This window comes from Mycteria americana, unplaced genomic scaffold (genome assembly GCF_035582795.1).
Source record: "Mycteria americana isolate JAX WOST 10 ecotype Jacksonville Zoo and Gardens unplaced genomic scaffold, USCA_MyAme_1.0 Scaffold_43, whole genome shotgun sequence".
Taxonomy (NCBI): Eukaryota; Metazoa; Chordata; class Aves; order Ciconiiformes; family Ciconiidae; genus Mycteria; species Mycteria americana.
In genome coordinates this window covers 343,819-357,454 of record NW_027445630.1, presented here as the reverse complement: position 1 = coordinate 357,454, position 13,636 = coordinate 343,819, and the positions used below count along the sequence as shown (strand labels likewise).

Below are 13,636 nucleotides of genomic sequence, written 5' to 3'. Positions count from 1 at the left end.
CGGGAAGCGCTGCGGAGTGGTGTTGGGGGGGGCCGGTGGGCGCCGGGGGGGAGCGTGGGGACGTTGGGAGGGGGCCTGGGGGCAGTGGGAAGGGGCCTGGGGGGGACATGGGAGGACCTGGGGGCACTGGGGGGCGCTAGGGACATTGGGAAGGGGTCTGGGGACACTGGGAAGGGGTCTGGGGACATTAGGAAGGGGTCTGGGGGGGACATGGGGGGAGGCTGGGGACATTAGGAAGGGGTCTGGAGGGGGCCTGGGGGCACTGGGAAGGGGCCTGGGGGGGGTCTGGGTGGGCCGGGGAGCACTGGGGGGGGGTGCTAGGGACATTGGGAAGGGTTCTGGGGGAGCCTGGGGACACTGGGAAGGGGCCTGGGGACATTGGGAAGGGGTCTGGGGGGGGCCTGGGGGCACTGGGAAGGGGCCTGGGGGGAGGGCATGGGGACATTAGGAGGGGGTCTGGGGGGGCCTGGGGACACCGGGGGGAGGAGGGGCTGGGGGGCCTGGGAAGGGGCCTTGGGGGGAACCGGGGACATTGAAAGGGGCCTGAGAGGGCCTGGGGACACTGGGAAGGGGCCTGAGGGTGAACTGGGGGGTCCTTGGGACACTGGGGGGGGCTGGGGGCACTGGGAAGGGGCCTGGGGGTGAACTGGGGGGTCCTGGAGACACTGGGAAGGGCCCGGGGGGGTTACGGGGGGGAGGGGGGGGGCTGAGGGCTGTGGTCGGTGCGCTGGGGGTAGGAGCCGGGAGGGGGCGTGGCCAGAGCGCTCCGGGGGCGTGGCCGTGCCCGGGCCGCGCCCCGCCCGCGCCCCGCCCCTTCCGGCACGTGACGCTCGGCACAGCCGTGCCGGCGTCCAAGATGGCGGCGCCCAGGGCGCTGGCGGCGGCGCGGCGGGCGGCGGCGCGGGGCTGGCGCGGGGCGGGGGGCGGGGCCGGGCCCGGGCCCGGGCCGGGGCGGAGCCGCCTGTACGAGCACGTGCGCGAGGGCCTGAGCGCGCGGCCGCAGCTGGACGTGGCGGCGCTGAGCGAGCGGGAGCTGGAGCGGCGGCGGGGGCCGCTGCGGGGGGGCGACCTGCGCGAGATCGTGAGCGGGGCGGGGCCTGCCGGGGGCGGGCGGGTCCGCCGGGGCTGGGGGCCGGAGAGGGGCGGGGCCTGCTGGGGTGGGCGGGGTCCGCCGGGGCTGGGGGCCGGAGAGGGGCGGGGCCTGCTGGGGTGGGCGGGGTCTGCCGGGGCTGGGGGCCGGAGAGGGGCGGGGCCTGCTTGGGGTGGGCGGGGTCTGCTGGGGCCGGGGGCGGGTCCTCCGGGTCTGGAGGGGGGCGGGGCCTGCTCGGGGTGGGCGGGGTCCGCTGGGAGGGGCGGACCTGCCGCGGCTGGAGAGGGGCGGGGCCAGCTTTAGGTGGGCGGGGTCTGCTAGGAGGGGGAGGGGCCTCGCGGCAGGCGGGGTCTGCCTGGGACAGGTGTCTGCGGTGGGGCCTTGGGGAGGGGCGGGGCCTACAGTGAGGGGGCGGGTCTGCTGAGGAGGGGCGGGGTCTCAGGGGCGTGGTCTGCCTCGGATGGGTGTCTGGGAAGGGGCGGGGTCCAGGGTGGGCGGGGTCTGGCTAGGATCAGGGCAGGACCTCGTGGTAGGTGGGGTTTGCCTGGCCTGGGGAGGGCGTGGCCTGCAGGGGGCGGGTCTACAGGGTGCAGGCGGGGCTTAAGGGAAGGGGTGGAGCCCAGTATAAATCGGGGGGGGGCTTATGGAGTGGGTGGGGCTACAGGGAAGGGCTGTGCATACTGGTGGGGCGTGGCTTGCGCACAGGAGGGGGCGTGGCCACCGGCGGCCCCGCCCACACCGGCCCCACCCCCAGGTGCAGACCTGGTCCCGCCTGGGGGAGGTGCGGGCCAGCATCGCCCGCCTGGAGGCCGAGAAGGGGCGAGTGGCCCAGGGCGTGCGGGCCCTGATGGTGAGGACCCCCCCCCCCCCCCCCCCCAGGACCCCCCGCGTCCCCCCCCGCCCGTGTCCCACCCTCTCTGCTCCCGCAGGCAGCCCACGACAAGGAGACGGCGGAGGCGGTAGGGACGCGGGGGGCGCGGGGAGGGGGTCCCCGCTCCCAGGAGGGGGGTGCCGGGGGGGGGGTGTGCCCCCCCCAGCGCCCCCAGCCCCGTGTCCCCCCAGCTCCCCGCGTACGCAGCGCTGCGGGCCCGCGGCCGCCAGGTCCGGCTGGAGCTGCAGGCGCTGCTGGCCGAGGAGGCCGCCCTGGACGAGCGCTTCTACCTCAAGGCCCTGCAGCTCCCCAACCGCACCCACCCCGAGGCGGTGAGCTGCGGGGGGGGGGGGGGGGAGCAGCTGGCGGGGGTCACCGCGTCCCCCCACGCCCCCTGACGTCCCCTCTTCCCCCAGCCCGTCGGGGACGAGAGCCAGGCCCGCGTGCTGGAGGTGGTGGGAGAGAAGCCGGGTACGCCGGGGCGGGGGGGAGCCGTGCCTCAGTTCCCCTGCGGTGATTTGGGGGGCAATGACGGCGTGGAGGGTTCCTGGGGGCGGAGAGAGGCTCGAAGGGGGGTGAGGAGGAGGAGGAGGAGGAGAAGGGTTCCTCCAAGTGATGGGGATTTCTGGGGGGACCGAGGAGGAGGGTGGCCTGGGGGGGGAGGAAGGCTGTGGCAGGGGAAGAAGAGGGTCCTTGGGCAAGGAAGTCTTGAGTGAGGAAGAGGAGGGTCCCTGGGGTGAGGAAGGCTTTGTGGGGGAGGGGGAAGAGGAGGGTCCCTGGGGTGAGGAAGGCTTTGTGGGGGAGGGGGAAGAGGAGGGTCCCTGGGGTGATAAAGGCTTTGGGGGGGGGGAGGAGGGTCCCTGGGGTGAGGAAGGCTTTGGGGGGGGGGAAGAGGAGGGTCCCTGGGGTGAGGGAGGCTTTAGGGGAGGGGGAAGAGGAGGGTCCCTGGGGTGAGGAAGGCTTTGGGGGGGGGGAAGAGGAGGGTCCCTGGGGTGAGGAAGGCTCCCCACCCTTCCGTCCCCGCAGCGTTTGACTTCAAGCCGAAGGGACACCTGGAGCTGGGCGAGGGGCTGGACATCATCCGCCAGCGGTGAGCACCCCTGGGTGCCGGGGCGGGGACACCCGGGCGTCACACGCGTCCCCCGTGACGCGCGCGTGTCCCACCCGTGGCGCCACACGCGTCCCCCGTGACGCGCGCGTGTCCCACCCGCGGCGCAGGCGCCTGTCGCACGTCTCGGGGCACCGCTCCTACTACCTGTGCGGGGCCGGCGCGCTGCTGCAGCACGCGCTCGTGCGCTTCGTCCTGGCCAAGCTGCTGCCCAAGGTACGCGGTGGGGTCCGGGGGGGGTCTGGGGGGGGGTCCTGGGGGGTCCCGCACCCCCCCCACACCCCTTTTCCCCCAGGGCTTCCTGCCCATGACGGTCCCCGACCTGCTGCGAGGCGCCGTCTTCGTGAGTGCCGCCCCCGTCCCTGCGTCCCCCCGCCCCGTGACGGCTCCGTCCCCCCCCCGTGACACCCCTGTCCCCCCCCCTTGCAGGAGGGCTGCGGCATGCAGCCCAACGCCACCCCCTCGCCCGTCTACAACATCGACCCCTCCCGCTTCGAGGACCTCTGCCTGGCCGGCACCTCCGAGGTGGGGATCGCAGGTGAGGAAAAACGGGGCGAAAACAGGGGAAAACGGGGTCTGTGTGTTTGGGGGGGGGGCTCCAGGAGCCCCGCAGGCCCCCCCCCCCCCCCCCCCAGCCCATCCCTCCCCTCCAGGGTACTTCATGGACCACGCTGTGCGGCTGGAGGACTTGCCCATCAGGTATGGGGTCCCCGGGGTCCCCCCCTCCCCAGGAGCCCCCCCCTCCTCCCCACTGGGGACCCCCCCACCGCTCCCAGGGGGGACCCAGGCATCCGGGGGGTCCTCACCCCCTCGCCGCGGCCAGGGTCGTCTGCTCCAGCACCTGCTACCGGGCCGAGACTGAGACGGGGCGGGAGCCGTGGGGGCTCTACCGCGTCCACCAGTTCACCAAGGTACTGGGGGAACTGGGGGGAGGACCCCGGCGTCCGGGCGGGGTGGGGGGAGGACAGGGCGGGGGGGGGGACACGGCCCCATCCGCTATCCCCGCAGGTGGAGATGTTCGGGGTGACGGCGGCAGAGAGCGGGGCCGAGAGCGAGGCGCTGCTGGCCGAGTTCCTGGCTCTGCAGAAGGAGATCTTCTCCGAGCTGGGACTGCACTACCGGTGAGGGCGGGGGGCTCGTCCCCGTGTCCCCCGCCCCGTGCGTCCCCTTCCCGTGTGCGTCCCCCCCCCGCTGACAGCCCCGCTCCCCGCAGCGTCCTCGACATGCCCACGCAGGAGCTGGGGCTCCCCGCCTACCGCAAGTTCGATATTGAAGCCTGGATGCCCGGACGGGGCAAATACGGGGAGGTGAGGGGGGGCAAAGCCCCTGGGGAGGGGGGCAACCCCCCCAGTTTGGGATTTGCACTGGGTGCCCCCCCCTTACAGCGTCCTCCCGTAACCTGAGGGCAGATCCCCCCCGTTAAAGGGGTCCGCAGGGGGTCACCACCCCCCCCCCCCCCCCATTTCGGGGTTTGCTGGGGAACTGGAGGGGGGAATTCCCCCGTGGTGGGTGAACCACCAGTGTCGGGGTCCCCGGCCTCGAGGTGGGGGGGTCCCCCCAAATGCCTGCGAACCCCCCTTGCTCCCCCCCCCCCGCCCCCAGATCTCCAGTGCATCCAACTGCACCGACTACCAGAGCCGGCGCCTGAACATCATGTACGGCGACGGCGACGGGCGGCTGCGGCACGCGCACACGGTGGGTGCCGACCCCCCCACCCGGGGGGGTCCCCGAGCCCCTCTGCCCCCCGCTACCCCCCCCCCCAGGCCCCTCTGCCCCCCACTAACCCCCCCCCGGCCCCCCGCAGGTGAACGGCACTGCCTGCGCCGTCTCCCGGATGCTCATCGCTCTCTTGGAGTGCAACCAGCTGCCGGTGCGTGCTGAGGGCGGGGGGGGGGGCCGGGAGCGGGGGGCACCCCAGGGGGCTGGGGGGGGGCACAGGGGGAGCTCACCCTGCCCTGCGCCCCCAGGACGGCCGCGTCCGCGTGCCCCCCGCCCTGCAGCCCCTCGTCGGCCAGGCCGTGCTCGCCCGGCCCCCGGCCCCGCTGCTGCGCTACATCGGGCCCAACCAGCCCCGGGGGGGCCGCGAGGCGCCCGGAGCCGGGGGGGGGGACCCCCGAGGTGGCCCCCACGTCGCACCCCGGGGCCGGGGGGACACCTGAGGTGGCCCCTGTGTCCCCAGAAGGCACCCCGAGCACGGGGCGGGGGGGGACACGTGAGGGGGCCCCCACGCCGGACAGGGCACGGAGGCAGAAGGGAGACGGGAAGAATGCGGAGGCACGGAGCGGGACACGGACGCACGGACACGGGACGCACGGACACACGTCCCGTGGGGACACGGGTCCCCGCCAGTGTTAACGAGCCCCCGCAATAAACACCACCTTCGCCCCCCCGAGGGCTGGAGCCCATCGCGTGCTGCTCCGAGCCTTCACACACGCCAGCGCCCTCCTGCAGGTGCGCTCCGTGTGCTTTTGCACACGCGTGTTCTCTGTGCATGTGCCTGTAGACATGTGCTCCATCTGCTTTTGCACACGTGTGTTCTCCGTGCACGTGCCCGTAGACATGTGCTCCGTGTGCTTTTGCACACGCGTGTTCTCTGTGCACGTGCCCATAGACATGTGCTCTGTGTGCTTTTGCACATGCGTGTTCTCTGTGCACGTGCCTGTGCACGTGTGTTCCATGTGCTTTTGCACATGTGTTCTCTGTACACGTGCCTATATACATCTGTGCTGCGTATGGTTTTGCACACGCGTGTTCTCTATACACATGTGCCTACGCACCTCTGTGCTGCATATGCTTTTGCACACACGTGCCCGTTTGTGTGATGCGTGTGCTTTTGCACACACATGTTCTCTACACACGTGCCCATACACCTGTGCTGTGTGTGCTTTTGCACACGCGTGTTCTCTATACACATGTCTATGCACCTCTGTGCTGCATATGCTTTTGCACACACGTGCCCATACACGTGTGCTGCATGTGCTTTTGCACACATGTGTTCTCTATACAAGTGCCCACATACATCTGTGCTGTGTGTGCTTTTGCACATGTGTGTTCTCTACGCACACGTGCCCGTACACCTGTGCTGCGTGTGCTTTTGTACACACGTGTTTTCTACACACACGCCCATACACGTGTTGTGTGTGCTTTTGCACATGCGTGTTCTCTACACACACGTGCCCATACACACCTGTGCTCCATGTGCTTTTGCACACACGTGTTCTCTACACACACGCTCGTACACACCTGTGCTCCGTGTGCTGTTGCACACACGTGTGCACCCCATAGCTGCATCACAGCCCGTGTCAGCGCAGCGCCCAGAGGAGAAACTGGGGAGACTGGGAGGCTGCTGGGGGGGGACAGCGAGGATCCCGGGGGGGGGTCGCACTGGGGACGGGGACCTTGGGGGGCTGTGACCCCCTGCCCAGGGAGGAGGAGGAGGAGGGGGGTGGTGGGGGGCTGCGCAGTGGCCAAGCGCCTCTTTATTTTACAACAATCGATATAAATCCTCTACGCTACGACCGGGACTGGGGGGGGGGGGGGGGGGGCAGGGTTGGGGTGGGGGGAGCGGGGGCTCCCCCAAAGTCCAGCCAACGGCATCGGGAGCCCCCAGATAAATAGGGGGAGACCTGGGGGGTGTCACTGGGGGGGCCGTCAGTCCACGCAGCGCCCGCTGTTGATGACGATATCGTCGTATTCCTCCTGGGGGGGGGGGACACAGCCAGCGCTCAGCACCCCCCACAGTTCCGGAGGGGGGGGGGGGGGGGGGGCTGCTGGGAGCGGGGTGAGCCCCCCCTCAATTTTGGGCAGCTGCCAGGAGCGAGGCGAGCCCCCCCCTCATCGGCACAGCGGAGGAGCCGAGGGGATTTCGGGGCGCGCGCCGGGCTGGGGGGGGCACTTACATCGCTGTTGTCGCCCTCGCCCTCGTCGGGGCTGTCCTCGGAGTCCCCGGGGGGCTCCTGCGCCCCGAAATCCCGCAGCAGCTGGGGCAGGCGGGGGTCGGGGCGGTGGCGGGCGCTGTAGAGGGGGGGTGTACCCCACGTACATGCGGGCGGCGGGGTCGGCACCGGCGCGCAGCAGGCACTCGGCCACCTCCGGGCTCTGCGCCTCCACCGCCAGGTGCAGGGGGCTGCGGCCGCAGCTGGGCTCCTGGGGGGGACAGGGGGGACGGGGTCAAGGGGGTGTGGGGGGGCCCAGGGGACCCCCCCCACGTTCCCCCACCCCGGCACTCACTGCCTTGTTGAGGTCGGCGCCGGCGCTCAGCAGCAGCTCCACCATCTCCAGGTCTTTACGGAGGACGGCGACGTGGAGGGGGGTGTAACCTGCCGGGGAGGGGAGCGGGGGGGTGTCGCTGCGGCCCCCCCAGCCCCATGGGGGATCCCCAGCCCCACGGCATCCCCCCCCCCCACAGCCCACGTCCCCGTGCCACAGCTCCACAGCGCGGCCCGAAACCGTGCCGTCCGTCCCCCCCTCCCGCCATCTTCCCACACGGCCTCGCACCGCAGCCCCACGGCGTCCCCCCAACCACCGCCGCGTCCCCCCCCCGCCACGCCCTCGCGCCGCAGCCCCGCGGTGCCCCCACCGTCGTAGTTGACGCTGTCGAGCTGGGCGCGCGCCTCCTCGTCGCGGGGGGCCGGGGGGGGCCGGGGGGGTCCCAGCAGGTGGCGGGCGCAGCCCCGGCGGCCCTCGCGGCAGGCGAGGTGCAGCGCCGTGTGCCCCCCGCGCTCCTGCACGCACAGCCCCGCGCCCGCCGCCCGCAGCTTCCGCACGAAGCCGGACAGGCCCAGGATGACGGCGATGTGCAGCGCCGTCTGCGGGGAGAGAGACCCCTCAGCGGGGCGCGGGGAGCCCCCCCGGGCCAGCGCGGAGGCCGGGGGGTGCCCCCCAACCCGCCCCCCGCCCCTTCCCGCACCTGCCCCAGGTCGTTCTGCAGGTCCAGGTACTCGGTGCCCCCCGTGTACTGCAGGATGGAGTCCAGGAAGGCCTCGTGCTCGTGGATGACGGCCAAGTGCAGGGCCCTGGGGGGCGAGGGGCGGCGTTACGGGGGGGGTCCCGCCGCCCCCTGCCCTGCCTGGGGGTCCCCCAACGAGAGCAGAGCCGGGGGGGGGGGGGGGGGGCAGGGGCTGCGCCTCACGGGGCGCAGCGTGGCCCCCGCTGTGCCGGGGGGGGGGGTCGAAGGGGAGCCCGGGGGGGGGCAGGAGCCGCCGTCAGAGCCCTCCCGGGACCGGGGTGCCCCCTCGCCGCCCCGGGGCGGGGGGATTCCGCCCCCCCCCCCCCAGGGCAAGGGGGTTTCCCCACCGGGCGGCGGGGCTCCTCCGCCCGCAGGAGAGGGGGTGCCGTGCCCGCCCGGCCCCCGCCCGCACTCACGTGTCGCCGTCCTCGGTGAGGAAGCTCAGGACGTGCCGCAGCCAGGCCGCGGGGTCCACGGCTGCCGCCGGCGGCGGCGACGCCGCTACCGCCGCCGCCTCCTCGGGGGGCTCAGCGAGGCGGACGGCGCCTCCGGCCGCCGTGACGGGGCCCGGGGCCGGGCCGGGCCGCTCGGGGCCGGGACTGGCGGGCCCGGGGCTGGCGGGCAGCGGCCCCAGCTGCCCCTCGCCCAGCGAGCCCAGGCCGCTGTCGCACCACTCATCGCCCTCGGGCCGCTTCACCTCACCGGGGGGCGCCGGCGCCGCCGCCTGCGCCGCCGCCTCCGCGGCCGCCATGCCGGGCCGCCGGGCTGGGCCGGGCTGGGCAGCGCTCAGGCCCGCGCCGCCATGGGGCCGCCGCAGCCGCCGTCCCGGGAAATCCCCGCCGGGCCCGGCGATGGCGGCCGCGCGGGGCCTGCCGGGACCCGTAGTCCTCACAGCACTTCCGGGGCGGTGCGCGCAGGGCACGCCGGGAAGCGCGGCGCTCTCCGCCTATCAGCGCCGCCCGCGGTGCACGCCGGGAGGTGTGGCCGCACCGGCGTGGGCGGGCAGCGCGGTGCACGCCGGGAGGCGCGGCGCTGTCCGCCTATCAGCGCCGCCCGCAGTGCACGCCGGGAGGAGCGGCTAGGCGGCGCGGGGCACGCCGGGAGGTGTGGCCTGGGCAGCGGCCGGCGCCCATGGCGGAGCCGGACGGTAACGGGGGGCAGCGGGGCCGGGCCGGGGGCGGTGGGGGCGGTGGGGGCGGTGGTGGCGGGACCCCCCCCCCGGGCTGCGCCCGCTGATCCCCCCCTCCTTCTCCCCTAGCTCCCGGTGCCCGCGGGGACGAGGCCGAGCAGGACGCGGAGTCGCCGGTGAGCGCCCGGCGGTGCGGGTCCCCCTGCCGGTGCCGGTGACCCGGGCCCGGTCAGGCCTCCCGGGGTCGGAGCCCCCCGCCACCACCGGCTGACCCCTCTCTGCTCTCCCGCAGGCCTCCGACACCGAGCTCGGCGCTTCGGGCGACTCGGAAAGTAGGTGTGGGGCGGCGTGGGGCGGCGCGGGGCGGCGCGGGGCCGCGGCCCGTCCCGGGGGGCGGCGGGGCCGGTGGCCGATGCTGCTCCCCCCGGTGCAGTGGAGCTGCTGCGGAGCCTCCTGTCCCGGACGCTGGGGCTGGGCGGGGAGAAGCCGGAGAAGGTGCTGGACGAGCTGACGCTGGAGGGCGTGAGCCGGTTCCTGCGGAGCGAGAGATGTACGGGGGGGGGTGGGGGGGCTTGGAGGGGCGGGGGGTTGGGTTGGGGGGGTTGGGGGTGGGGGGCGGGGGGGTTGGGTTGCGATGCAGGGGGGGATTGGGGGGTGGGGGGGGTGGGGTTGGGGGGCAGCAGGGTTGGGTTGGGGGGGATTGGGGGTGCGGGGGGGGTTGGGTTGGGGGGGATTGGGTTGGGGTTTGGGGGGCTGGGGTGCGGGGGGATTGGGTTGGGGGGGATTGGGTTGGGGTGGGAGGGGGTTGGGGTTTGGGGGGGTGGGGTTTGGGGGGATTGGGTTGGGGGGTGGGGGGGTTTGGGGTGCCCCCCTCAGTCCCCCTCTCCCCCCAGGTAAGAACGTCGTGTGCATGGTGGGCGCCGGCATCTCCACCTGTGAGTACATTTTTGGGGGGGACACGGGGGGTGCCGGCCCTGCGGGGGGGCCCTGACGTGTCCCCCCCACCCCCCCCGCCCCCCCCCCCAGCCGCCGGGATCCCCGACTTCCGCTCGCCTGGCACCGGGCTCTACGCCAACCTGCAGAGCTACGACCTGCCCTACCCCGAGGCCATCTTCGAGATCAGCTTCTTCAAGGTAGCCCCCCCCCACACCCTGCCCCGCCCCTTTGGGGGGGTCCCGGCCCTCCCGGGGGGGCTCAGGGACCCCCCCGTCCCCGTAACGGCCGCCTCTCCCCCCCGCAGCAACACCCCGAGCCCTTCTTCGCCCTGGCCCGGGAGCTCTACCCGGGGCAGTTCAAGGTGAGACGCTCCCCGGTCTCAGTTTCCCCTCGCTGCGGTGTCCAGCACCCCCCCCCCCCCCCCCCCCAAAAAAAGTCCCTGGGGGGGGGGGGGGGGTCATCCCCCCGCTGCCCCCCAGGCTGACGCCGCGCTCCGTCCGCCCCCCAGCCCACCGTGTGTCACTACTTCATGCGGCTGCTGCAGGAGAAGGGGCTGCTGCTGCGCTGCTACACCCAGGTAGGGACCCCCGTGGCGGGGTGGGGGGGTCCTGGGGGGGTCCTGGGGGGGGGTCGGGGCTCCCCTGACCCCCCCGCGCCCCGGCAGAACATCGACACGCTGGAGCGGGTGGCGGGGCTGGAGCCCGAGCTGCTGGTGGAGGCCCACGGCACCTTCTTCACCTCCCACTGCCTGCGCCCCTCCTGCCGCCAGCCCTACGGCCTCCAGTGGATGAAGGGTACGGGGGGGGCGGCGGCGGTGGTGAGGACCCCCCCGGGACCCCCCCGGGGCTGGGGGGGGGGCCGCGCGTCCCCAGGCTGGGCGAGGGGACGGCTGCAGGGTGGGCAGGGGGGCCCCAACTTCCGGGATGGGGTCCTAACGGGAGCCTGTTCTCCCCCAGCGTCCCCCCCGTGTCCCTCTGTCCCCCCCGTGTCCCTCTGTCCCCCCCCCCCGCTGTGTCCCCCGACCCCCCCACTGAGCTCTCCCCGTCCCCGTCTCTTCCAGAGAGGATTTTCTCGTCCCTCGTCCCCAAATGTGAGAAGTGCCAGAGCGTGGTGAAGCCCGGTGAGTGGGGGGGGCCGAGGGGGGGGCACGGCCTAAGGGGGCGCGTGGGGCCCCCCTCGTTCCTTCCGCTCACCTCCCGCCCCCCCCTCCCAGACATCGTTTTTTTCGGGGAGAGCCTCCCCTCGCGCTTCTTCACCCTCGTGCAGTCGGTGAGTGGTTTGGGGGGGGGGCGGGGTCCTGCAGCCCCCCCGCCAGTTCGGGGGGGGCACGGCGGGCGATGCCGGTGGCAGCGTGGTGACATCCCCTCTCCCCCCAGGACTTCCAGAAGGTCGATCTCCTCCTCATCATGGGCACCTCGCTGCAGGTCCAGCCCTTCGCCTCCCTCGTCGGCAGGTTGGGACCCCCCCGGGACCCCCCCGGGACCCCCCAGCTCCCTGCCACCCCCCCGTGACCGTCCCCTCCTCTCCCCCCCGCAGGGTCCCCACCAACACCCCCCGGCTCCTCATCAACAAGGAGAAGACGGGGCAGGTGAGGCGCAGGGGGGGGTGCCGGGGGGCTTAGGGGGGCTGCTAAAGTGGGGGGGGCATCTTAGGGGGGCGGGTGCTGCTGCCCCCCCCTCATCAGCCTTGTTTCCCCCCCCCAGAGCGACCCCCTCATGTCCCTCATGGGCTTCGGCTGCGGCATGGACTTCGATTCGGACAAGGCTTACAGGCAGGGGGGGCCACGGGGGGTTTGGGGGGGGCTGCGGGGGGGACCCCCGGGGGGCTGGGATGCCTGGCTTCCACGGGGGAGCACAGGGGGTCTGCATGCCGTACGGACCCCCTAAAGGTGGTTTTGGGGACCCCCCCCCCGCCCCCTGTGCCCCCCCCCACGGGTTCCCCTGTGCCCGCAGGGACGTGGCCTGGCTGGGGGAGTGCGACGCCGGCTGCCTGGCGCTGGCCGAGCTGCTGGGCTGGAAGGTACCCCCCGTCCCCCCCGCCGCTGCGGTGATTTTGGGGGGAGGGGGTCCCGGCCTCTGCGCCCCCCCCCCCCCCCCCCCATTCGCCCTTTGCTCACCGTCCCGGTGCCGGTCCCCGCAGAAGGAGCTGGAGGAGCTGGTGAGGAGGGAGCACGCCGCCATCGACGCCAAGGCCGCCCGGGAGGGCGACGGCAAGGCCCGGGGGGGCAACGGCGAGACCCCGGGGGACGCTGGCGAGCGCCGGGGGGGCAGCCGGGACCCCGCGCCGTAGCGCGGGGGGGATGGGACATTAAATGGCCACAGAGGCAGGTTATGGGCCTCGTCTGTTCCCTGCTGGGGGCCGGGGGGGCACCGGGGTTGGGTGGGAGGGGGCGGCTGGGGGACTGGGGGGGGGGGGGGGGGGTTGGGGTCCCTTCCGTGTCCCCACCAGGGAGCAGGGGGGCAGGAACGGGGGGATGTGGGGTGGGCCGCTGGTTACTGGGGGGTACTGGGGCAGCGGGTCACTGGGATGCTGGGGGGTACTGGGGCCAGGAATGAGGGGGTACTGGGGGGGGCCCTGGTTATTGGGGGGGTACTGGCATGGGGGGGTCCGCAGTTACTGGGGATTATTGGGGTGGGGGGTCCCCGGTTACTGGGGGGGTACTGGTGTGGGGGGTCCCTGAGATGCAGGGGAGGTAAGGGGGGCAGGACCCAGGACATACTGGTGGGGGGGGGGTCCTCTTACTGGGGGGTACTGGTGGGGGGGGTCAATGGGGGTGGGTATTGGGGTGTAACGGGGCTGGGGGCTGGGATACCGGGGCCGTCCCCCCCAGCAGTGCACAGCCTGGGGGGGGGGGGGGGGGGCTCCCCCGGGCCCCCCGTCACCGTGGAGACCGTGAACCCCTATTTTCCTGCCTTCTCTCAGTATTTGTGCAATAAAACGTTTTATTTCTAAAACCTGGCTGCGTCCTGCCCGGCTCCAGGGGGGTCCCTGCCCGGTTTGGGGGCCCTGCCCGGCCCCGGGGGTCCCGGGGGTCCCTACCTGAGGGGGCGCGGTGGGCAGGGCCAGCGCCAACGGTCGCGGGCCAATCCCAAGTGAAAGCTGAGGGAGGCGTCCAATCAGAGCGCGGGGCGGCAGGCGCGGGGGGTTTGATAGGCGGGAGAGTTAGCCAATGGGTGGGGGCTTGTCCTGGCGGGAGAGGCTGAAGAGGTTGCGAGAGGCATGAGAGGAGCCAATCAGAGTCCAGGATGGATGATTGGCGTTGCCTTTGACCAATAGCCTGACGAGCCGCTGCCGAAAGGCCCTCTGGGAGCACCCGGAGAGGCGGTAGACGAAGGCGGAGTCTGAATGCAGGGCCATGAAGAAGGGCGGGGCGCCGTTCAGACAGGCAGCCGCTCCAGCCAACCAGCTCGGTGGGCGGGCGGACGGACGCGGACTGCGGCCAATGGAAGGCGGCGGCGCCGCTGAGGGGCAGAAGCGCGGGCGAATGGACGCGGGGCTGGCGGGCCGGCAGGCCCAATGGCGGCGGAGGGCGGGGTCGGCGGCGGAGGGGCAGC

General features: G+C 73.5%; 3 protein-coding genes across 4 annotated transcripts; 2 read left to right on the top strand and 1 right to left on the bottom strand.

Moving 5' to 3' along the window:
• The first annotated feature begins 850 nt into the window (after nt 1-850).
• On the top strand, nt 851-5,457 carry SARS2 (seryl-tRNA synthetase 2, mitochondrial). 2 transcript variants are annotated; one of them, XM_075490052.1, is made up of 16 exons: nt 851-1,081; nt 1,845-1,940; nt 2,020-2,049; nt 2,153-2,293; nt 2,378-2,432; nt 2,988-3,051; nt 3,180-3,285; nt 3,365-3,412; nt 3,499-3,607; nt 3,723-3,768; nt 3,893-3,980; nt 4,078-4,190; nt 4,283-4,376; nt 4,672-4,764; nt 4,874-4,939; nt 5,037-5,457. In XM_075490052.1, the coding sequence occupies exons 1-16, from the start codon at nt 857-859 to the stop codon at nt 5,226-5,228; spliced, it is 1,566 nt and encodes a 521-aa protein (XP_075346167.1). In that variant the 5' UTR covers nt 851-856; the 3' UTR covers nt 5,229-5,457. The 2 variants fall into 2 exon arrangements, with proteins under 2 accessions (XP_075346167.1, XP_075346168.1); XM_075490053.1 differs by lacking the exon at nt 3,365-3,412.
• Nucleotides 5,458-6,515: 1,058 nt separating this feature from the next.
• NFKBIB (NFKB inhibitor beta) lies at nt 6,516-8,947 on the bottom strand. The gene is given in 7 exon segments (XM_075490063.1): nt 6,516-6,768; nt 6,969-7,094; nt 7,096-7,215; nt 7,300-7,388; nt 7,649-7,877; nt 7,979-8,084; nt 8,434-8,947. Coding segments are annotated over 7 exon segments (1,053 nt in total). The 5' UTR covers nt 8,769-8,947; the 3' UTR covers nt 6,516-6,720.
• Nucleotides 8,948-9,043: 96 nt separating this feature from the next.
• SIRT2 (sirtuin 2) lies at nt 9,044-12,414 on the top strand. Its single transcript, XM_075490055.1, has 16 exons — nt 9,044-9,164; nt 9,276-9,322; nt 9,439-9,478; nt 9,580-9,696; nt 10,040-10,081; nt 10,173-10,279; nt 10,387-10,443; nt 10,591-10,659; nt 10,747-10,876; nt 11,143-11,202; nt 11,296-11,351; nt 11,459-11,535; nt 11,619-11,670; nt 11,786-11,853; nt 12,035-12,101; nt 12,222-12,414. Exons 1-16 carry the CDS (start codon nt 9,149-9,151, stop codon nt 12,369-12,371), a joined length of 1,155 nt encoding a protein of 384 aa, XP_075346170.1. The 5' UTR covers nt 9,044-9,148; the 3' UTR covers nt 12,372-12,414.
• The last annotated feature ends 1,222 nt before the right edge of the window (nt 12,415-13,636 follow it).

Excerpts from the sequence above, each read along its gene's own strand:
- SARS2 (XM_075490052.1), top strand. The coding sequence starts at position 857 with ATGGCGGCGCCCAGGGCGCTGGCGGCGGCGCGGCGGGCGGCGGCGCGG. Across the intron at positions 1,082-1,844 it reads GGGGCGACCTGCGCGAGATC|GTGCAGACCTGGTCCCGCCT; the intron begins GTGAGCGGGGCG and ends CCCCACCCCCAG. Across the intron at positions 4,765-4,873 it reads GGCTGCGGCACGCGCACACG|GTGAACGGCACTGCCTGCGC; the intron begins GTGGGTGCCGAC and ends GGCCCCCCGCAG.
- SIRT2 (XM_075490055.1), top strand. Across the intron at positions 10,082-10,172 it reads GGGCGCCGGCATCTCCACCT|CCGCCGGGATCCCCGACTTC; the intron begins GTGAGTACATTT and ends CCCCCCCCCCAG. Across the intron at positions 11,854-12,034 it reads GATTCGGACAAGGCTTACAG|GGACGTGGCCTGGCTGGGGG; the intron begins GCAGGGGGGGCC and ends CTGTGCCCGCAG.